The following is a 22,767-nucleotide window of genomic DNA, read 5'->3' on the forward strand; positions in this document are numbered from 1 at the left end:
TTTATCTCAAAAACTGGTGTCTGGAGGAAAAGCATAATGGAAATGAGGGAAAGGAGTACAGAATGGGGCAGGGAGTGGGGGTCTGCTCAAAGACGGGTACCAGTCATAACAGCACTGAGAGTAATCGCTGTAATCGTTCCAAAAATGGGCTCATGTGTTTAATGCTTTACAGTTTGCCAGATGCTTTCATAGGCATCACTTACTTTTGATTTGGATTATATGAAGTAGATACAAGAGTTGTTTATTCACTTTACACATGAGATTTGGAGAGTCGAGAGTCTCGTCCCAGGTCACACTACTGATAAGCAAGTGGAAAACTAAAACTAGACGCCAGCTGTGGAGCCTGCACCCACTACCTTGCTCTGCTTCAAGTACCACAGAGACTCTCTGCGAGAGGAGAGAGATGTGGAAGTGTCAACCACAGGATTAACAGGTTGGCTTTCCTTGACGACTCAGGGTTTCTTAGGGGTCAGGCGAAAACTGATAACCCAAGGCTTGACCTCACACCGCCTTCCAAGGGCTCCAGCTTTCATCCTTCCCATGTTAGAACTGGCTTCCTTCCACTCAGTCCTCCGGCAGAGAATAGCTCGGGAAGGGGAGAGGGAGACGGGGAGTATCAGGCAGGGAGTTACTCACTCTAGGCTCTCCTGCTGGATAGCAAACATGCGAGCCCTCCAGAAGTCGGGTCTTCTCTCCTCCACACAAACGCTCCCAGGGTGTGTGGGTTTGCATTTGCTTTCTATGGTGTTGCGTTGTGCCCGAGAAGTGTCTACAGTTCAGCCACTAGAACAATCAGCTCATTTCATCTCTTCCTTAAGTGAGCGAGGTCCTCAGGTTAAACCAGCCTGCTATGAAATCCTGGTAGGGCACAGATGGGATTTGCAGGAGTTCCAGAAAGGAGCCAGAAGTACTTCTGCTCTCTGCTCCTCTGGGCCTAACAGACACAATGACTGTTCCGTTTACGCTCTGCTCCCTATTAAAATGCAATGCTGTCCCCTGCAATCAAACTGTAATCAGTTACCAGATGCTGATGCTTCGGTATGAATGAGGTTTTCTTCTTTAAAGCAGAGATCAGTACAGGAAGAGGGGGAGAGGAAGCCACAGAAAGGGGCTTAAATGATGCAGGGTTCGAGGCCAGCGACACTTCCCATGATACCTGGAGCTACCCCAGTTCCACAGCCCTACTCCAGGCAAACTCAGCTGTGGATCATCCCCTTTCCTCACAAACACCCTCGTTCCCTCTCTGGTCTGAAAACAGCTGCCCTGGTTTGCCTCTTCATTAAGTCCCCCTTCAGCTACTATTTATCCTCACTTTCAAGTCGGTGATTTTCAGTCTTTAGTTTTGTAAAGTGTTTGGGGACCAGAAAAAAGGAAAACCAAAACAACTAAACATCTCTCAGCCTCCCCCAGTTCTTGCTGGCAGGTTGGAAACCGTTGCTACTATGAGACATCTCCTTAGGTTATACAAGCAGCAAGCAATAAGGAGCTCATACCCAACCCTGGGGAGACATTTTTCCAATCATTTTCTCATTTCCTCGTCCCTGCACTTCCTCGGCTCTCTTTAAACACTGTGGGGCTTACTCTGTCACTGACCTTGTCTAATCATATTGATTGTCAGCAACTGCAGTCTAACTGGAAAGCAAGTTGCTATGGTAATTCCTGTGTCTTAGGTCTTAGATTTAAAGACACAATGATCCTAAATGGAGGGAAGTTGCTTGTGGCTGGTGACAGGAAAACGTAGTTAGATATACAAACTGTGAAATGAATATATTCAAATGGATTCTGAAATCTAAATCCGGATTTGATGTACTCAATTGGTACCAGAATTTCTACCAAAGGCACATTTGGTCAGAAGGTTTTTCTTTTCCTCCAAATATTTACACTTTTTTAGAAAAAAAGAGAGAAAGAAAATGTATCATGGACAAGCAAGAAGGAGGTGGCTATTCATAGCTTAAAATTAGGTATGAGATCTGGGATGCTGCATTGTGTGCTTGAAAGAATATCAGCATGGGAGTTGGCAGACCCAGGTTTTACTTCTCTTTAACTTGCTGTGCGGCCTGAGGTAAATCACCTAACCTTTCTGTGCTTAATCATTCTTCACTGATAAACAAGATAACAGCTTTTGCTTCTCTCATTAATTTAGTCAATCAACAGTCACTTGTTGAACAGGAAGCCTTGAAAATCAGTCACCATGGAGAAGACAACAGTGCAATTTCCTGTTGCATTAAAAGTTCCTTGAAGGCAGGAATTGTATTCTTTTGAATATGTCTGAAGAAAAGGTCTGCAAAGGAATTTAAGATTTGGTGCCCAATATACTCAAACACTGTATAATACCTGTTCCCTCCAACTCAATACATCTGAAAGCCTGCTGAGTACGATGCCTGGGCCTAGCGCTATTGAAAGTTTGACAGGGGCCACAGCTCCAGACCTCAGGGGCCTGCAGCCATAAGCACAGCTAACGCGACTGTTAGTCCCACTATGACAAAGACACAAGGAGTGCAGGAGGGAAGCTCGGAGGAAGGCAACTGTCTTAATTCTGCAGCATTAGGGAAGGTGTCCTTGGAGAAAACTTTAAAGATTGCACCTTAAAATTGGAAAGGGTTTCCTTCCTGCTCAACTACTCAAATGTGAGGGTAAAAATACATGTTGAATCAATATAAAGCAAAGGACTTCAAAGGCTGCAAATGTCATCTGTCCATTCAGCACACATTTCTGGTGTACCTGCTAGAGGCACAGGTGACAAGCTATGAAGACAACAAAGTCCTTGACCCTAAGGGATCTATAGTCACTAGACTAGACTTGAGAGAAAAATAACAACAATGATAATAAATAGCATTTCTTTTAACACTTATTAAGCTTTAAATACTTAATATGTAATTATTTAATATTTAATCCTCACAAAGTTTTGCAAGATAAATACCACTGTCCTCATTTCACATATGAGGAAACTGAGGCTCAGAGAGGTTAAGTAACTTTGCCAGCTTCACACAGCTTGAATGGGTCTACAAGTACTTGTACGGGTCTACAGTGCTAGCTCTGTTGTCTGGCTCATAATACAGATATCCCCTCTCCTGGAACTCGGTTAGCCTTGACATTGTTTCTACAGCTCCAGCAAGGAGACCCATATAACGGAATTTGAGTGGATGAATGAAAATGCACTCTTATCATCATAGGTAAAGAACATCTCAGCCGAGACCAGCACAATTATTAACTACCCATGTAATTACAGCTTCTTGTGCCTTTGTTATTTTATGTTTGAAAAAAGGGGAGAGGAGGCATGTACAGGAAAGTAAATTCAGAAGATAACCACTGAAGTCCTTTCCTTCCTTTTCTGATACCCTGAAATTCTCATTTCAGTGGCATTACAAAAATAAGATTAAAAAATTTCTTAAAAGATGTCTTCCTAAAAGGATCTTCATTACTTGAAATTATCTTGGAACCAGACAAATGCATATTTCATAATTAAATTACACACACGCATAGGAGAAGGAAGCGCCCCTCAGAAGCTGCTGGAGTGAGGAAGGACATCTGGGTTGTCTTCTTCTGCCCCACACAGCCAACGCCCTAGACCTTGACGGGAACAATTCCATCATTATCTGTTTTGCTACTCTCTAAGCTTTTGTTTAAACAAAGGTTTCCAAGGCACAGAAGAGGCCTGGACATATACTGAACTAGGCTGATGATTCCCAACATCTTGGGTGGCCTTAACCAACTGAACCGAAGATTCAGCTTGGAAAAGAATCCACTTTCCTCCTCACTTTCTAGAATGACCACATATTTCTCCAGGCACGGCGAAGTTTCATAAAATAGGAAGCTCTTTTTAAAAACTTCCTTTCTTTTTCCTGACCATACAGGTCTCTTTGCTGTAAAAACAGGGACACTTTCAGGACCATCGTGAGGCAAAGGAGGCCCTGGAGTAGGGCCTTCAGCTACCATTTGGGATGGGAGAGGGAAACCTACTGCTCAGAAACGGATATAAAATCCATTAAATAGGGGGTTGATGAAATTAGGCCCCTGAATTTCTAAATTCAAAGAAATTCAGAAAAGGTAGCAAAGGGCAGGGTGGATAACAGCTCTGCATGCAGGGTGCTTATGAGGGCACTAGACTCAAGCAGCTCCAAAGAGGAAAACAAGACAATCAAAGCGACTCAAATTCAGAAGCCAAATGTGAGTTCCTTGTAGTTCCTTCACTGCAGCCCATAAAGGAGACGCTCTTGTGCCGAGAATAAGAATTAATGAGGTGGAAAATGGAGGGGCATAAAAGCGAGAGTAATTATGAATTGCAGAGTGAAGACAGAGGCTGGAAGGAGGATGAAAGCCCGCTGGGGAAGGGCGACTTACATTACAAGCGTGGCGAGGGTAGCAGAAAGGCACGATAGAGCCCAGAGAAAATAATTAAGGAAGCTTTTGAGGGGCTGCTGGGCGACACAAGTGGACAGAAAAGCCTACAACAACTGCCTCCCTGCCCCCCCCCCCAGCCTCACACACACACACACACACACACAGATTTGAGTTTCTTTGGTAAAGAGGCTCGGGATGTATGACAAGGAAGAAATCAACACTGGCTTACAGGAAGATCAATGAAGCCCTCTTTAAGCTGACAGTAAAACAAACACTGTCTTCAGGAGTCTGATGGCTCAGGCGAGGGCACTTTCTCACCTTGTGCAGGGCTCAGGAAGGATGGCCCTCGGGGGCTACCGTCCCGTTGCTCCCTCCTGGGTCCGCCCGCAGACCTGCTGGTAAGGGAACAGGTGCAGTTCCTTCATCAGGAGGCTTCATGGCTCCCTTGCCTTCAGCCCGGCTTTTTAGAAATGGAAGCTGGCTGTCATGGAGGACTGCCAACAACGTGGTTGGCTGCCTTTTAATAACAGAATCATAGATATAATTAAAATCACTGAATTTTAGGGCTAGAAGGGACCCACGAGGTCATCTGGATCAACAGTGTTGTTTTATAGATGAGGAACAAAGGCCCAGAGAAGGTAACTGATTTGACTCAAGGAAAGCGGTTAATTAGTGGCAGAGTCAGGACTAGAACTGAGGTCTCCTGACTCCACTGAAGTAATAAAAATAACAGTAAGCAGCACGACCTTTGCATAACACTACGTGCTTTTTTCTTCCGGCGTGACATGCATTATTCATGTGATCTTCAATAGCCCTGCCAACTACAAAGGATCGAGTGGAAAACGTACTGAGGGACAGAGGGCCTTAGCAACATCTTACAGAGGAAAATGGATCTCAGAGAGCTCCAGTGATTTGCCAAAGTGATGAAGGACTTGCTTTTGCCCACTGGGGAGACCTCACCTCACGCAGCTCTGCGCCGCTGGAGATTACAGAGCTGAGGGTTCAAATTTCTTAACCTGAACATCCTCCCAAGGTCTGTGTGCTAATGGATTTAGTAGTCCCCATTGTTAAAAAGTTGTTCTTTCTGGCATTTTTTTTCATGAAATAATTGAAAAAGAGAGAAAAAAGCCAAGGGCCCATAATTCAATAAGGAGCAGCCAGCTGGTGTGTTCCCCGCAAGAGGCCAAACGATTCAATCACAGGGAGTAAATACTGTGTCACCAAGGAACAGAGGTCTCTGGCTAAACGAGGTCACATATAGACAGTTTTGAGGAGGGATTTTTTTGGTTGTTGTTTGTTTCCTCCCAGTTTGGCCAAGCGACACTTCTACATGACTCCTAATTAGCCAGCCAACAAAAATGTACTCAACACCTACTGCATATACCCATTTTTCAGCAGATGGTAGATGCAAAACTCATACCTGCCCTGATGGGAGGAGCATTTGTGAGCAAATACAGACAGGATGCTGGATGCTAGACTGCTACCTTAGGTATCAGAGTGGTTAGATGGCAACCACAAACTCCGTAACGTCAGGGACCTTAAGAACCAGCTTCTTTCTTTCTCACCTCGTAGTCGGGTGGTACCCCTCAGCACTTGATTTAGGACCCCAAGCCACCAGCAGCTTCTCCGTTTTCAATCCTGGCCCCCAAGGTGGTCCTGGCACCTTCAGCCAGGTTGGATGGCAGACAGAGCACAGAGGAGCACACGAGAGGGGTTACGGGCAAGCCTGGCACAGCACACGTCACTTCTGCTCCCATTCCTTAGGAGAAGCCTTCTCCCCTCAAGGCTATACCTAACAGCAAGATTGCCAGGAAACATAGTCAAGCCGCGACCCAGAAATAAGAGGGGAAAACAGACGATGGTGGGCAGCTGGAAACCTCTTCCGTGCCATATGTTATATCCATAACTCTCATAAAACCCTAAAAGGCAGCTATGATTACCCCCATCGAGATAAAACTCATGGAGGTTACCTGACCTGTCTAAGGTCACACAACTAGGCAATGATAAAGCTAGAATTTGAATCCAGGCCTATCTGGCTTCCAGGTTCATGCTGCCACTAACACGTGCATATGAACTTAGACATACAAGTCAGCAGGGCCCTGATAAGACAAGGCCATTAGTGAGATTACCCATGTAGAACATTTAGCACGATGCCCGCCTCACAGTAACTGTCTAATAAAGGTAATTATCACCATCATCTTTATTCCTGCAGCCTTGAGTTACACAGCTCAAACTTGCCGGGGTCCCAAACCTACAGACAATTTACCCATCCTTGTGGGTCAGAGACGCCTCCAGCCTTCCCACCTCCCCTTCTTTGTCCTCTGCTAAAGCTGGCAGCCCGCACTGAAGCCAAGTGACCCAATCAACGTCCCCTCACTTATTACCTGCCCAACCCCTTATCTCCCATCACTTAGAATGTAATGAATTCCTGTTTAAATAATTTCTGACAGGAATACAGAGTAATAAAGAAATTACCTACCTTTTCTAACTTCTAATATCACTCTACCTCCAGAAAACCTCTTTCCCTTTACCTCCTGCTCTTTCTTCCTCCTTCCCTTTTTATCATCCTCTTTTAATTCCATTTACCTTCCCTACTCATGGCTCCCAAGCATAAATATTCGCTACACTCCTGTATCCAGGCAGAGTAAACTCCAGGCCTTCACTTTTTTTTTCTTTTTTTAATCTTTGGCTGCATTGGGTCTTCATTGCTGCACATGGGCTTTCTCTAGTTTCAGCGAGCGGGGGCTACTCTTCGTTGCGGTGCGCGGGCTTCTCATTGCAGTGCCTTCTCTTGTTGCAGAGCATGGGCTCTAGGCGCACAGGCTTCAGTAGTTGTGGCATGCGGGCTCAGTAGTTATGGCTTGCAGGCTCTAGAGTGCAGGCTCAGTAGCTGTGGTGCACGGGCTTAGTTGCTCCGCGATGTGGGATCTTCCGGGACCACGGCTTGAACCTGTGTCTCCTGCATTGGCAGGTGGATTCTTCACCACTGCGCCACCAGGGAAGCCCCAGGTCCTCACTTTCTACTCCACTCTTTTCCCCACTAGCCATTCCACTTTCTTGTTAAAAAATATATATATATATATTTTTTTCCTCTGTGTGTATATATATATATATATATACATATATATATATATACACATCTTTGAATCTACTCCAAATTTTTGAGTAAATCATTGGCCACTGGGACATTTAATTTGTTTGAAAAAAGATGATTCACGACCCACATCAGACCCAAATCCTGAGTCATCACATGACTGTTAAGTACCGCTGGTCCAGCGGAAATTGCAAAGAGCCATAATTACGATAATGATGGTGGGAAATGAAGGGATATTTGCAAGAAATACTAAAAAAAAAAAAAAAAGAAAAAAAGTAATTGAGAAGATTTAGAATCTGTTAAAAGTCGAAAAGGAGTCAGAGATGACCCCAAGATTTAAAGCTAGGGTTGGTCCAATGAACCAATAGGAATGACAATGCAGCTGGTGTCTGGGGTTGTGCCTGGGTGGGGGGATGTGATGGAGAATTGGGAGAGGAAAATAATAAGCCTGCTCCAGACTAGTTGTCCATCAAGGGTATGCAGAACATGGCTTTGGCCATTGCAGACATGGGTCTCCAGTCTAAGAGGGAAACTTGTTCTGATGACATGTGAGGCATCAACAGAGAGGTTCTAACAGGGAAATCTAAAGGGATACTAAGACAGAGCTTGAGAAATGCTGACATTTAGCGAGGGTGTGAGAGGGAAAATAAAAGGTGTTGAATGCCCACTGTTTGCCCTGCTCTGTGTTGGACATTCCTCTCATACTTTCTTCCACTTCTACTGACTTTGCATGCCCAACTTCCCATGCATGTTGCTTCTACCCAACTAAAGTGCAGACTCTGGGAAGGCAGGGGCACTGCTTTTTATTGTCTTACGTGTTTTGCCCTTGCATAGAGAATGCCCTAAAAAAGCACTTACCCTATGAGTCACTGCTTGGGACTTTGATTTACCTGTAGAAGGTGAATTAGCATGTTGACATATTTTGCCTCATCAGAACTCAAGTACCATGCAGCATGGAGGAAGGGGGCAGTATTTAGTTGTTTTATAGGCATATTGCTGAGCCAAAATTTTATACTCTATTGGAAATTAAAACAATAACAACAAGATCTTCTGAAGTGGAAATAGTTTTCCGGGTCACTGGCTATATGGCCTATCTGATTTCTGCCATCTTTTTGAGGCCCCATGAATGGTGCGTTCATATCCTAGGTCGACTTCGCTCACTGGCTCTGTGGCACTGGGGAAATTACTCAACCTCTGTATGCCTCATTTTCCTCTTCTGTAAAGGGGTCAAGGATGGTACTTCCCTAAAAGGGTTGTTGTGAGGATTAAGCAATTTAACAAATGTAAAGTGCAGAACAATTGCTTGGCACATAAGAAGTGCATAATAAACGTTAGCTATTATGTCTGTGAGTTTTAGTTCCTTTCCTCACCTGCTGAGCAAGGCAAGGGAAATATTCCAAAATATAGATTATTACTTAACATTTTAAATGAAGACAAAATTAAAAATGGACACAAGTTTGTTGTTGATGAGTTTAAAAGTGAAGGAGTTGAATTCGAGTCACTGAGGGTGCTTTAATTTCTGTCTCTTTTGGGGACATCTTTACAGCATCTTTAGCAAAGACGCACTTTGCCCAGGGAGAAGGAAGCAGATGGGACATGTCAGGAAAGGAATGCACCTACCTGCTGCCACCTGGGGAAGTGAGAGGAGCCTATCGGCAATGTCCTTACCCCACCCTGACAACATGTTCCACTCTGTATTGACCCTCTCCCAAAGGGACCAGCTTCCTTTTTAGATTAGGACTTCAGTGGTGGAGACATGCTTGTTGGGGCACCTACGCGCTCTGCCTAATCTCCTTTGTTGGCCAACAGACCAGATGGCAGGTCTCACTGTGGTTAAGACTCAGGATGGTGTCTGGGATAATGCCATAGCCTGGCTTAAGAATTTAAATGATGTGTGGGCAGGGTTAAGAGAAGCATTCCTAGAACACTTGCTCACACCGTTTTCCCCAGTTCAGTGATCAGCGAGCCCAGTATTTCCCAGATGCAGAGGACTTCAGTCCTCAACTCCACAGAGAGATGGAAGCAGGCACAGCGATATTTGAGTTTACCACGTGAGAAGCGTTGTGCTTTCACACATACCATCTTATTTAATACCTGTGACATCCCTGTGATATAGCAATTATTCCCATTTTACAGACAAGGAAACTGAAGCTCAGAGAGACTCTGCTGTAACTTGCCACAGTTGTACAGCTAGTAAGAAATGGAGGCAGGATTCAAACTCAGGTCTCTATTGTAAAGTCTCCAGATCTGATCTCAAGGGAATTCTAAATAAGGGTGGAAGTATATATTTGGAGAAATTTATGAAATTTACTGGAATGTATTTTCATGGACATTTTCACCCACCCTGTTCTGTATTTACTTAAGTTATTTGGCACATTTCCAGAAGAATTAAGGGAGTAGACATATGGTAGAAATACATATATATATATTATATATAACATATATATTATATAATATATATTATATATAATATATATTATATATATACACACACACTTATGTGTGTATAATATATAATCATGTATATAACACAATGTATAATACATATATAATTATGTATTATATATACTATATATGAAAGTATATTATTTATATATCTGTAGTTATATTCAAATACAACATACCAACAATCCATTTTATTCTTTCTAGTAACTCAGATGTAGCCCATCAAATAAAGACAGCACCCAGTTAAGGAAAGCCTAGAATACTAGACTCGCTGAGTTAAAGACAATTGATAAAACCCAGAACCCATTTTATTCATCTTTAGAGCCCCAACGCGAAGCCTAGTGCCTGAAATACCAAAGCTGCTTAATCAAAACTTGTTGAACATTTGTTGGATTAGCTCTTCACTCTTTTAAAAATGCACCCCTAGGCTCTGCGAAACCAGAAGCTTCCTTCTTGCGTTAGTACACATTTTGATTTGCAAATACTCTGTTTACTGCAAATTTTCAAGAACACAGCTTTATTGTGCAAGAGCAAAGGTGGAAAATCTTTTATAATCTTTCAAAGATAATTCACTCATTCAGCAAACACTTGGCTGGGAGCAGAAATACTAAGCTGAAAGGCAATGTCACCGTCCTCCAAGAGTTCTTTACCTGGTGAAAGAGACAAACCCGAAAGCAAACCCAGCGCGGTCTGTGAGGGCTACGTGAGAGTGTGTGAGGGCGTCCCACAGGGGACTCAGGGAAGAGAAACAGTCAACTAAATTTAGCCTGAGGTTATTAAAGACAAAAGAAAGAAATCTGATTCAGTGCGTATTAAAAATATTTTAGGGCTTCCCTGGTGGCGCAGTGGTTGAGAGTCCGCCTGCCGTTGCAGGGGACACGGGTTCGTGCCCCGGTCTGGGAGGATCCCACATGCCGCGGAGCGGCTGGGCCCGTGAGCCGTGGCCGCTGAGCCTGCACGTCCGGAGCCTGTGCTCCGCAACGGGAGAGGCCACAACAGTGAGAGGCCCGCGTACCGCAAAAAAAAAAAAAAAAAAAAAAGAAAGAAAGAAAATATTTTAATGCAGTTGAATGCCCAGTTAGGGAGGGATATGTCAGATTTACTGAAGGAAAATGCTCTAAGGAAGGCCAGGGGACGAGGGAAAAGAGGGGAAAACCTGGTTGGAGAATATCTCCTATATCAGAAAAAAAGCAAAGACAATGTTTCTGTGAGTGTTTGATTTCTTATTACATCCTGCTCTCCAATTCATACATGTCGTTGAAATTCTAGGGAGGTCCTGAATTGCTGGTAACAGGTCTTTAGTTTTTCCTAATCCCACAAACCTGTAGCATCTCTTCTCTGAATGAAACAGTCCCAGCGTTTGGCAACTGAGTGTCAGGTGAAATGGTGGACAAATGAATATCACTCTAGGATACGCTGACATTTCAGGCTGGACCCAGCTGAATGCTACATGCTCATTCTCTCCCTAAAGTCCCTCCTACTGACCCGACCCCCACCCACAAGTGTACTTGTATATGAATACCACTTCATTGGCCAGAACAATGCAGTCTGGAGTAGAATTTGATTGTGGCTCTGAAACTAATTCCAGAGGGAATGTCCTGATAATCTGTAGCACTTCATGCAAGCACATCTCCCCTGCCTTCAAAGAAAAGAAACGTGGAATTCCATGCACAGAAGAGATCTAACACCCAATCAAATGCTTTAAGAACTCCTACAGGCACACCAGTCATCTCTCCCATTCTCTCCTCTATGGGTGTTTTGTAAATTCAAGGACCTCATCTGTGAGCCAGAGAGGAGCTGGAAATGCTATGACCCATAGGGGTAGAGCTAAAAGCATCCAGACTCTATTAGACATCCATACATAGACCAAATCCATGTATGTGTCCCTTAGCATGCTGTGTATTCAATGTAGAAAAATCCCTGGGACAAAAATCTAACTCACAGACAAGCTAGGTTTGGCCATCACATACCATACTTGGGCACGTTGGCTACAGAAAGGGGGGTGAAAGACTACAGAAGACAAACTTCATCTCCTTTGCAGCTTTTCAGATGCTGTTTCTGAACCTGAAGACGACTTTTTCTTCATCTACACATCCACCCACTAAGCATTTATTGAGTACCTATCACACGCCAACGTACCACTAGATGCTAGAGATAGAAAGATAGATGGATAAGATACCACCCAGGAACTCAAAGTCAGGTTAGGTAATTAGACAATGAGAACCCCCACAAAAAACAGCAATGACAAAACAACATGGTAATTGCTTTAACTGAGAAATGAAAGAAGTCTTGTGAGAATCTAGAGGACAGAAAAACTTCAATAAGAGAGTAAGGGAAGGGTTTCCAGAGGGGATAAAGGGTTTTTAAAATCAAGTACTTCACTCCACTCCTCCTCTATCATGCTTTTCATACCCACCACTGGGTGTGTGTTGGGGAGAAAGGCCTGTTAGGGTGTTACTACCATTCTTCTAAAGAACCTTGCAATCCAAAGTGTGGTCTCAAGACTAGCACCATCCCTATCACCCTGAGGCATTAAAAAGGCAGAACCTCAGACCCCACTTGAGATCTTCCCGTTGAGAATCTGCATTTCAACACGATCCCCAGGTGATTCATATATGCATGAACAACTGAGAAGCATCGTCTGAGATGAGAGCCTCATCTCTGGAAATAAGCTTTCCACAGAATCAGGATCCCTCACCCAAAAAGAACAGCGTTCAATGCCTACATTGGACAGTTCCCAAACTTTCTGGGCTCAGGATCTCTTTACATCTTAAAAGTTATTAAAGACACCAAACAGATTTTGCTTATGTAGCTTATAGCTACTGACACTTACCATTCTAGAAATTCAAACTGGGAAATAGTTTGCTAGTCCATTTTAAAACAATAATAAATCTCTACATAAATAACAGTTGTTATGCAAAATAACCACGTTCAAAAAAATATTAGGGAGAAGACTACCATAGTTTTTTACATATTTTCAAAACATTTTAACATCTTGTTTAATAGAAGACAGATGGATTCTCGTATCTACTTCTGCATCCACACATCAACTAGCCCCTGGGCTCCACTGTATGCTCATAGAATGAGTGAAAAAATTATATTTTAGCATGATTATGAAAATAGTTTTGACCACAGAGACCACCAGAGACCATGCACATTAGAATCACCATTGCTTGGAGAATTAAAGGGAAAAATAAAATAAAATAAAATAACACCAGAGTTTCACCCCAGACTAAATAAATCCAACTCTCCGATGTGAACTCAGGTTTCGGAAGTTTTTAAAGGTCCACCAGAAGATGCTAATGTGCATCCAGAGTTGAGAAACTCTGATCCTCTGACCTAGTTCAGCTATGCACTTTATAGATTGTGGAGAGGGAATGGGAGGTTGCGGGGAGAACAGCCAGGAGGGAAGGAACCTTATCGAGAAGCTCCAGGATAGAGCTAGGAGTTGAACACCACCTTCTGGCCAGACAATATAACCAACATTCTTCCATTAATTCTCTTAATTCAGAGTTCTCAAAACACAAACAAAATGGAATTTACTCTCCTTCCTTTGAATGAAAGACACTGTTTAAATAACTGTATTAAGGTATGTTTCATATACAATAAAATATATGCATTCATTTTAAACTCAAAGTTCAATAAGTTAGGACTCCCCTGGTGGCACAGTGGTTAAGAATCCGCCTGCCAACGCAGGGGACACGGGTTCGAGCCCTGTTCCGGGAAGATCCCACATGCCGTGGAGCAACTAAGCCCGTGCGTCACAACTACTGAGCCCACGCACCTTGAGCCCGTGCTCCGCGACGAGAAGTCCACGCACCGCAATGAAGAGTAGCCAAGCTGGCCGCAACTAGAGAAAGCCGGTACACAGCAACAAAGACCCAACGCAGCCAAAAATAACTCAAAAAAAACGAAAAGTTCAATAAGTTAGACAAACTCATGTTCAGACCTCCCCAATCTTGATATAGAACATTTCCATCATCCCAGAGAGCTCTCTGCCTCTTCCCTGCCAGCAACCTCCATCCCAGGCCCCAGGTGACAATTACTCTGATTTCTATCATTGCATATTAGTTTTTCTTCTTCTAGACCCTCAGATAACTGGAATCAGACAGTATGCTTTCTTTCCTGTCTGCATTCTTTCACTCAGCATAATTTTTTAAAGATTCAACTATGTTGGTTCAGCTGTTTGTTCCACCTTATGGATGAGTAATATCCCACTGTATGGATATTCCACAGTTCATCCATTGGGTTGTTCCCAGTTTGGGGCTATGACAAATAAAGTTGCTATGAACATCTCTGTACAACTCTTTGGGAGGGCATGAGTTTTTCTTTCTTTTGAGTAAATATATAGGAGTGGAAATATTAGGCCCAGCGTGGCCCTGGGAGGCAGGGCATGTAGAAGAAACTGTTCCAGCCCGGCAGTCAGCCACAGCTGGTTCTGCATACAGATGGGGCTGTTTATTAACATGGAGATTAAAACACTGACTTCACAGGCGTGCTAAAGGGATCGGAGACAATGTATGTAGAGTGGCTGGTAAATAGTAGATACCTAGTCAACGAGCGTAGAAATAACTAGAAGCAGAACTGGGTTGAACGGGAGCAAGATCCCTGAATTTTCCAGTGAGGTGTTTTTCCACTACTGCATGCTGTTCATCTCCCCCCAAGCCTCCTCTAGCCAAAGGTTCCCTCAGCCTCCACCCAACCCCAATACCCTCTCCTGTCCTTGAAGTTGAGGCCAGAAAATATGAACTGCCTTCTGAAATAATTAATTTAGAAGTGTTTCTTGGCTAGTTTGTTTTAATAATTTTTAGTTCTCTTTGGAAAAAAAAAATCCATATAATGGAATGCTTGGTACATGAATTCAGTTAAGTCAAAATGTCCACCTTTTAGGCAGTATTAGGCTGAGCTATTACCGCAAGGGGGTGACCAAACCTACCAGGACCTGTAAGTGAACCTGGAAATAGCTTTTGGACAATATGGGCCTATCTGCATTTAAACCCTCTCTGTCATCTAGTGCTTTCCTCCATGCTTATTTTCTACCTGTGCAACTCTTTCACTTGACTCCTTTAAGTGTGCAAATAAATGTCTCATTTTTCAAGGTCTACCACTCCTTTCCTACTCCTTCTCATTTCTGCACCTCCCAGTACTCTTTCCACTTGAAGGACAGAGGAGCAAAATAAATGCCCAATGGCCAACATGTCCTATTAAATACACACATGTACACACCACCCTCATCTATGTTCAACTATGAAAATTGTGAAGACCAATTCACTTTACCAAATGAATCACGAAGGAAGCTACCATAGAATCAGAGGCGCTTTTCTCTCACAAAATGTCTCTGCACTCACGGGGGAGTGTGAGAAACGACCCTGCCAACCTCTGAGCTGACAAGCCCCGGATGTTACCAGTTCCCCTCCCTGAGCTGACTGCGCTCACAACCATACTTCCCCCCTCCCTCAACAGGCCCTCTCCCTGCCCTGCCCTGCCCTCCAGGCTTTTCCCTTGATCAAGAGCCTTTCTATAGCTTCTCAGCTAAATCCCAGGCCAGCAGACAGCGCTTCACCTCAGCCAGTTTGAGTGCACGTTGCCTATGAGATTTTCTGAGACTCTCTTAAAACTGCATGAGAGTCTTCCTCAGGAGGCCTAATAATACCGTGTTTCACCTTTGAGCCGCTTTATAAACATTAACTCATTAAGCTACCCTTCTCTCCTCATGAGCTCTGGGCTTCTGCAGAGGGGACTTCATCCTCCACTCCCCTCAAATTACTCCAGGAGGAAATAAGCTGGGATCTGAAGGATCTTTTCTGGGGATTTTAGGCCAAGACAACATTAATGCCAAAGGTCCTGGAATAACAAACGCCGCTTGGGTAAAATGGCATGGATGTTTCTTTAAAAGAGACTGAATTGAGGTTCTCATCTCCCAAAGCCAGATTAGCAGAATGAAGAACTTGCCTCCATGGTCTAGGGCAGGGTCACTGAACTACTACAGCCCATGACACAAAATCCAGCCTGCCCCCTGTTTTTATGAATAAAGTTTGACTGGAACAGAGGCATGCTCATTGATTTACATGATATCGCTGACCACTTTTACACGACAATATCAACTGAGTGGTTGCAACAGAGACCAAATGATCCACAAAGCTAAAAAAGAAAAAAAAAAAATTACTGCCTGGTCCTGTAGAAGACGTTTGCTGACCCCTGGTCTAGGGAATGTAAAGTTTGTTCCCATCCCCCATATTCCCTAAATATCTTTAACCAAGTCCCTTTCCCTCTCTGGGCCTCAGGTGCTACATTTGTAGACTGAATAACCTCTGACCTGAATCACTGCCTTGCGTTTATTCTCTCATTGTTCTGCAAGTATTAACATCTCATTTGTTAGCTTTGCCTCATCATTACAGCTGCCTTTTTTGTGAGGAGGAACAGAGTTTTGTGTGTCTCATGAATCATTGTAGGCACAAGGCTCTATGCTGAGCTCTAAATCCACTTCTGGAGTGTAACTGAACTGACTTGAATTCTATTTCTTTCTTTGCAGAGAGATCTCACAGAATGATGTCTTGGAAGTGATAGAGGCAAATGTGTTCTCCAATCTGCCCAAACTACATGAAATGTAAGCAAGAACCTGTTTGCTCATGGCTGTTCTCGGCCATAGCTCTAAAGTTCACTTATATTCCTGGGAGGCCCTGGCTCTGCTCTGCCCTCAGACCCCTAGAATTTCATTTTAAGATGTCAAAGTCAGTCCAAAAGGCACTGTCATGTGCCTCTGCCTGGTGATCCAGGTCCCATTCCAGAGCTTGGTCTTATCCTGCTTCTTCCCTCCCAGAATTTCTTGCATAGTAGACTCAAGAATCTAGCTCTGTGACTGCAAGTGTGTCTACCTCATCCTCTCATTCAAATTTATTCCACAGTCAAAGCCCAGAATAAATCCCCCATGATGTAGCTGAAGATGGGCAGTCTTAGTTTGACTCCATAGACCCACCATGAAACCTTGGCCGAGATACAAAATCATGCTAAGACTTAGTTTTCTTATCTGTAAGTGAGAATAATAAAATTGCATGCCTCACAGGATCACTGTGATGAATAAATGAGATGATAAATGTTAAATAGATCTAACACATCAACCGGCACACGGTAAGATCATCACAATCCTTGGCCTCTTTACTACTCCAACCAAATTTACTTCCTCTTGTTGACATTCTAGTTTTACATACATGCCAATACTCACACAGATCCACCTCTGTTTCATACCAGTCTCTAATTACCATAGGTTATCAAAGCCAGAAGAGACTTCACAGACAATCTGATGCAAAATTTTCCAAAGTATATTCTGTGTATCATTAAACACTTGGAAAATTATTCAGTGCTCCGAAAAAGGAAAAAAGTCTATGGTCAAATAAGGTTAAGTTGGACAGATTCACTTACTATAGGAAAACTCAGAGCCTGTAATATGCGAATATACACTTGGAATCTCCAAGAAGGATATCGTATTAAGAGTTTCTCAGCTAATGTCATTGGAAAGGTTTCTCTGTGAAGCATTGATTAATATCTCACGAAATTCTCATGGAGCACAGTTCGGAAAGCCAGTGACCCACTTCCCTAATTTTACAGGTGAGGAAAGAAAGACAGAGAGAAGTTGTGAGGCTTGTCTGGTCACCCAGCCAAATCCACAGCAGGATAAGGACTTGAACATAAATCTCCTGACTCCTTCGTATCTTTTTGAACATTTTTTAGCGCTTGTCAAGCATATATACATACCCACACACACATGCGTAATTCATGTATGCATACATACATCCATATGAATTTGTTTAGGAATGACAGTCTGTCCATCTTGGCAGACCTCCTTCCCTTTTCTCCTACTCACTCCGCATCCCACTCTCATTCTTCCTCGTTGTCATTAAGCCTCTGCAACTGACGCCTTCCCTCCCTCCCCCCATTGCCCTCGTGCTCCTTCCTTCCTTCTCACTCTGCTTGGCCTTTCCTTACCCTAGTTGGGAAAAGAGATCTGACCAGGGTCTCAGAACCCACAGAGAATATCAGAGAAATGAACCAAAGGGCAGCTGGCCCTCCGGGCAAGGTCAAGCAGGCGTCCCTCTATGCTCTTCAACGGGCAGTGGAGCTAATGGGATGGCTCTTTCATCTCTTTGCTGAATGGAGAGGTTCTCACCCCCATGTAGCACTGACTGTACTTAAAATGATTAATTACCTGCTACTTGGATCTGGGTAGCTACAGGTTACTGCAACATTAAGCTAATGAAACAGGGAGGAAGTAATTAACACAGAGCATCTCTGCAAATATACATTGATCTAGCAAGATGGGGAAAGGGCAGCCTCTCTCTGTCGGAATCCAAATGTGAACATGCCCACCTCCAGAACTGCACTGTGTCCAGATCAGGGCACAGTGCAGGTCAACCTGGGGCAGAAACCATCACTTCCCATGAGCTGTGAGAGAGCAGCCTCAGTGTGCAGCGTGAGGGGACTCACTGGCACATTCCCAGCTGCTGTCTGCTGGGACTGCACAGAGATGCCCACTGGTTTTCCCCCAGTCTTTGTTTTCCTTTGCCCCTTCACTCTCCTTTTCTCTAATCTCCTTTGGCCCTTCAGCCTTTTTCCTTCCCACCCTCTTTTGTTGTTTTCCATGCCCTTCTCTCTTGTCTCCCAACCGGACAAAAGCTCGTTTCCCCCATTCGTCTTGTCCCTACCCTCTTAGCCTCCTCAGACCCTGGGAGATCCTTAATGGTTAAAGACTCAACTGTGCTCAGTGAAAATGACTCACCCAGTCAGCGCTTTGTCTCTGATGAATAGGTTCCAGGAAGACTTCAGTGATGAGAGTTATATGGGACAGGGTTAATATTTTGTTCGCGCAGTTTAGTATAGTAAAAGACACCGCATGTATGCTCAATTTTTGTTGAAACGATGGATGGATGAATAGGTGGATGGATGGGTGAATGACATTAACATACTCTTTGCATAATGTGAAAAACACCATAGCATTCCTTACCGTTGAGGTCACATGCATGTTCTCTCCTCTTTTACAGTAGAATTGAAAAAGCCAACAACCTGCTATACATCGACCCTGATGCCTTCCAGAACCTTCCCAACCTCCGATATCTGTAAGAACTCCTGTGCCTGCTCTATGATCAAATTGTGCATTCATATTTTAGCAAAATATCCATTTGCAACTCTGGGGAACAATTGCTTTTAATCAAAGATGTGGGGCAGAAGTGAAGTGGGGAGACACTTGCTGGTGGATTTTAGTTTAGTTTAATGAGTGAATTCCACTGACATAATTGCATTTTGTTTTCATTTAGAAAAACAGACATCATAAGGAATGCCATTTGCATTAATGGGATTGTCATAAGGACCTCTTGCAGAACTCAGTCATAATTTAGTGTTAATGAGATACAGCCAAAATTTCCGCTAGCATTTAGCTTGTGACCTTGACCTCAAAGACATCGTCTCTCTTGTTCTGCATTTAAGCATTTTTTTCTTTGATAGATTACAGTGTTTTATATTAAAAGTTTTGGTTAATAATAGACATGGTGTTTTTATCAGCAGAGAGATTCCTGGTGTTTGAGCTTTATCCCATGGGCCTGCCTCCATCTGCAAAAACTCTGCTTCTTCCACTCAAACAGCTTTCAGATTCGCTGAGGGCTTGTCAGAGCCCTGAGTGCTGTGATGGGGCCCCACAAAATAACAGATAAGAATTTGACCTATGGAGTCAAACTTTCTGGACCCATTTATTAGCTACTGATCACAGGCAAGAATTTAACCTCTTAAAGCCTGTTTCCTTGTCAAGAGAATGGAAATCATGATGAATGTGTATCTGTTATCTATTAACATAATAATAATGCATAACCACCTACCCCCAAAAGACAGTTTTTAAGCAACAACGATGTATCATTTTTACCTGTCTGTGAGTTGATCAGTGGAATGGTTCTGCTGAGCTGGACTCTGTTGGCCTGACCTCAGCTAAGCTCACGCATGTATTTGAAGTTAGTTGGCAGGCGAAGTGGGTGCTGGCTGCTCTGGGTGGTCTCGGTTTGGGACGACAGCTCTCCACCAAGTGGTGTTCGTTTCCAGCCAACTCACACAGGCTTGTTCCCATGGCTGTCCTGGGGGTTCCAAGAGAGATAGTAAGCTTGCAAGCCTCTTGAGACCTAAACTGTGAATTCGCACACCATTTCTTCTGTTGAATTTTATTAGCCAAAGCAATTCATGGGACCAGCTGAGGTTCAAGAGGTGGAGAACCAGACTCCACTACTTGACGGAAAAAGCTGCAGAGTCACAAGACAAGGTGTGTGGATACAGGGAAGGGTAGGGAATTGAGGCCATCTTTGCAATCAGTTTACAGCATGTAAAAAGTTTCCCACAGTTCCTGTGACATCATAGTAAATGCTCAATAAAGATTAGCTACTAGTGATATTATGACTCTGTCCCTAACTTTTGATCCAGGAGACCTGGAGTTAGCACGTAAAATAAGGAACACCGGGCCACTGTGGTTTAGCTCACTGAATGGAGGCTGACTGAGGGAATAAGAGATCTAACAGAACAAAGTCCCTACGACCTGGAACTTCTGCTCTCTGATAGGAGCCCCAGGAAGGATCTGAGAGAGAAGCAAGGTCTTCCACTCCTGAGCTCATGTCAGAGGCAGGACCAGCTTCACTGGCATGCAACCAGGGCAGTCTCACGGGGCTCCATGCTCTAAAGGCACCCACGCTCAGAGGGCCTCACCCCAGGTATAACACTCTGCTGTCGCCATCTTGAAACACTTAAACAGCTTTGAACGAGGAGCCCTGCATTTTCATTTTGCACTGCACCTCACAAATTATGTAGTCATTCATGCTCAGAGGTCAGGGTTACGACTGACTCAGGAGCCGTGGCTCTCTAAATGGACTTTGCTAGACTCTCTGCAGAATCTAACCTGGGTTAGGTACATAGCAGTGGAGGAAATCTGAGGTAACAGAAAAGGCATGGGCCTTAGGATTAAAAAAAAAATCTAGGACCTCATCCTGACTCCACCATTTACTCTTGGGCCAATCACTGGATTTCTGAGAGGTGCATAGCTTACAGGACTCTCAAGTGAGGTTTACATGGGAAAATATACTGTAAACTACAAACTGCTCAAAAACATTAATAAATGTACTAAGTATTTGTAGGATACTCTCTCTGGCCAACCAGTCAAAGTCTACAAGTCCACCCTCAGAAAAAGTCCAATAAGGGTTTAATACAGAGTTACGGTGGCCCCTAAGACCTTCAGCTTTCACCTAGAAAGCATGAGTTTAAAAAAAAAAAAAAAAGAGGACTTTGGGACATGCCTGTACATTTAATGGAGCAGTATAGAAAAGAAAAAGAAAAAACTATATATGACGTCAGAAGGACTGGATTCCAGATGGGATGTTGTTATTCATTAGCTTGATAACCATTACCTTCTCTAAGCCTCCTTATCTGTAAATTGGGTGGTTGTAAAAACTAAGTAAGATTATGCCTGTAGAAACATTTTGCAAGTTGTTTTTAGTGTATAAACCATAAAGAACTATATAGATATAAAATTCTTAAAACTACCTATTACCCAGGTGGTTTCCTTCACCCCTTCTTCTTTTCTTCTTTCCCTCCCAATTGCCATTCTTCCCTTCCTTCTCCTCTCCCCTTCCTCTTAGAAAAAGTCTGAGTGGAATAGGGGCGGCCACAGAGCCTTCCACAGCAGAACAAAAGCACATTAGGATATGCAAAGGGACACCCCTATTTGCAAACTGTCACATGTGGCTCACGAGAAGCGCTCCTGCAGAGGAGAGATTCGAGAAGAAAGGGACCCCCTCACTCACACATTCCACAGCTATGATGATAACAGCAGGTCTGAGAATGGGGGCCTGGGAGCACGTGACCAAGGGACGGGCAATCACTGCAAAGTTTGAAATCAAGAGCTCCAGCATTTGGCCCTAATATTAGCCCGCACCTTGTAGCCAGCACCATTTGTTCTTATTAATAAGGACCCTCAGCCCTCCCTCTAGGGGATGAGGGCTGGGGAGGAACTTGGGAGGATGAGGGCGTGGAAGGCACAGCCCTAGACTGAAGGGGGAACTCTGGCAGAACAGAGGGGACAAATCTCCGATTTTGACTCTGGAAATCTGTGTCATCTGTCATCAAGTCCAGCCTCCCCTTTGTGTCCTTTTCTCCTTTTGAGGTGTTCAGTAATCCTCAGGCACACCTGGCTCCCCCATCAAGTCCAGACAAAGCTGGAGGTGACCACTTCCAGCCACATCCGTTCCTAAGAGGAGGTTATCGTTCTGAGTGTATCTGAAACACACTTTCTAACTGGAGAAAGAAAAGAACTTGTAAGCAGTTTAGAGGAACTGTGTCACTGTTAAATGATCCTCCTCGATGGCTCTGAAAAATATATATACTTACATAATCCTACAGAGTATGAGGTCCTTTCACATCCACTGCCATGCTGATCCCCCTCGGGAAGTTGGGCTGAAGAGCCGTCCATCTTAAGCCTTTGGACTTATTGCCCAGGGTGGACTTTTCCCAGCTGCACACTCCTCCCGGAATGCAGCACAGGGTAACCCTGGGAACTAGAGCAACTTTTCACTCCAAAGACACTACCAGCAAGACATCTATTCAGGTCTCTCAGACCGTGGTCCTTTGAAGTGTTTTCCAAACTGCTAAGAGGAATCACCTAAATTCAGAGTTGGTCCTCTAATCTAAAAGATGATTTTGTGGAAAAAAAGCCCAGTTAAGCTTCGTTCTTTTTCCATTCTTATTTGTGTTTGAGCAGCGGTCACGAACAGCTTCGCAATCCAGCAGCCAGGTAGAGGTGGGTGGTAACGATTTCAGATATTCTTGGGAATGATGAACTACTTGCTTCAAGGCAAAGAGGAAACACAAAA

At 43.8% G+C, this 22,767-nt stretch overlaps 1 protein-coding gene across 2 annotated transcripts in view; it reads left to right on the forward strand.

The window, feature by feature from the left end:
• The window catches only part of FSHR (follicle stimulating hormone receptor), a 166,767-nt gene that overhangs the window by 91,462 nt on the left and 52,538 nt on the right, over nucleotides 1–22,767 (forward strand). For both annotated transcript variants that reach the window (XM_004264960.1, XM_004264961.2), the window contains exons 3-4: nucleotides 16,413–16,487; nucleotides 18,916–18,990. In XM_004264960.1, the coding sequence (XP_004265008.1) occupies nucleotides 16,413–16,487; nucleotides 18,916–18,990 (150 nt within the window). The remainder of the gene's footprint in view (nucleotides 1–16,412; nucleotides 16,488–18,915; nucleotides 18,991–22,767) is intronic.

The sequence above is a fragment of the Orcinus orca genome, chromosome 13 (assembly GCF_937001465.1).
Source record: "Orcinus orca chromosome 13, mOrcOrc1.1, whole genome shotgun sequence".
NCBI classification, from domain to species: domain Eukaryota; kingdom Metazoa; phylum Chordata; class Mammalia; order Artiodactyla; family Delphinidae; genus Orcinus; species Orcinus orca.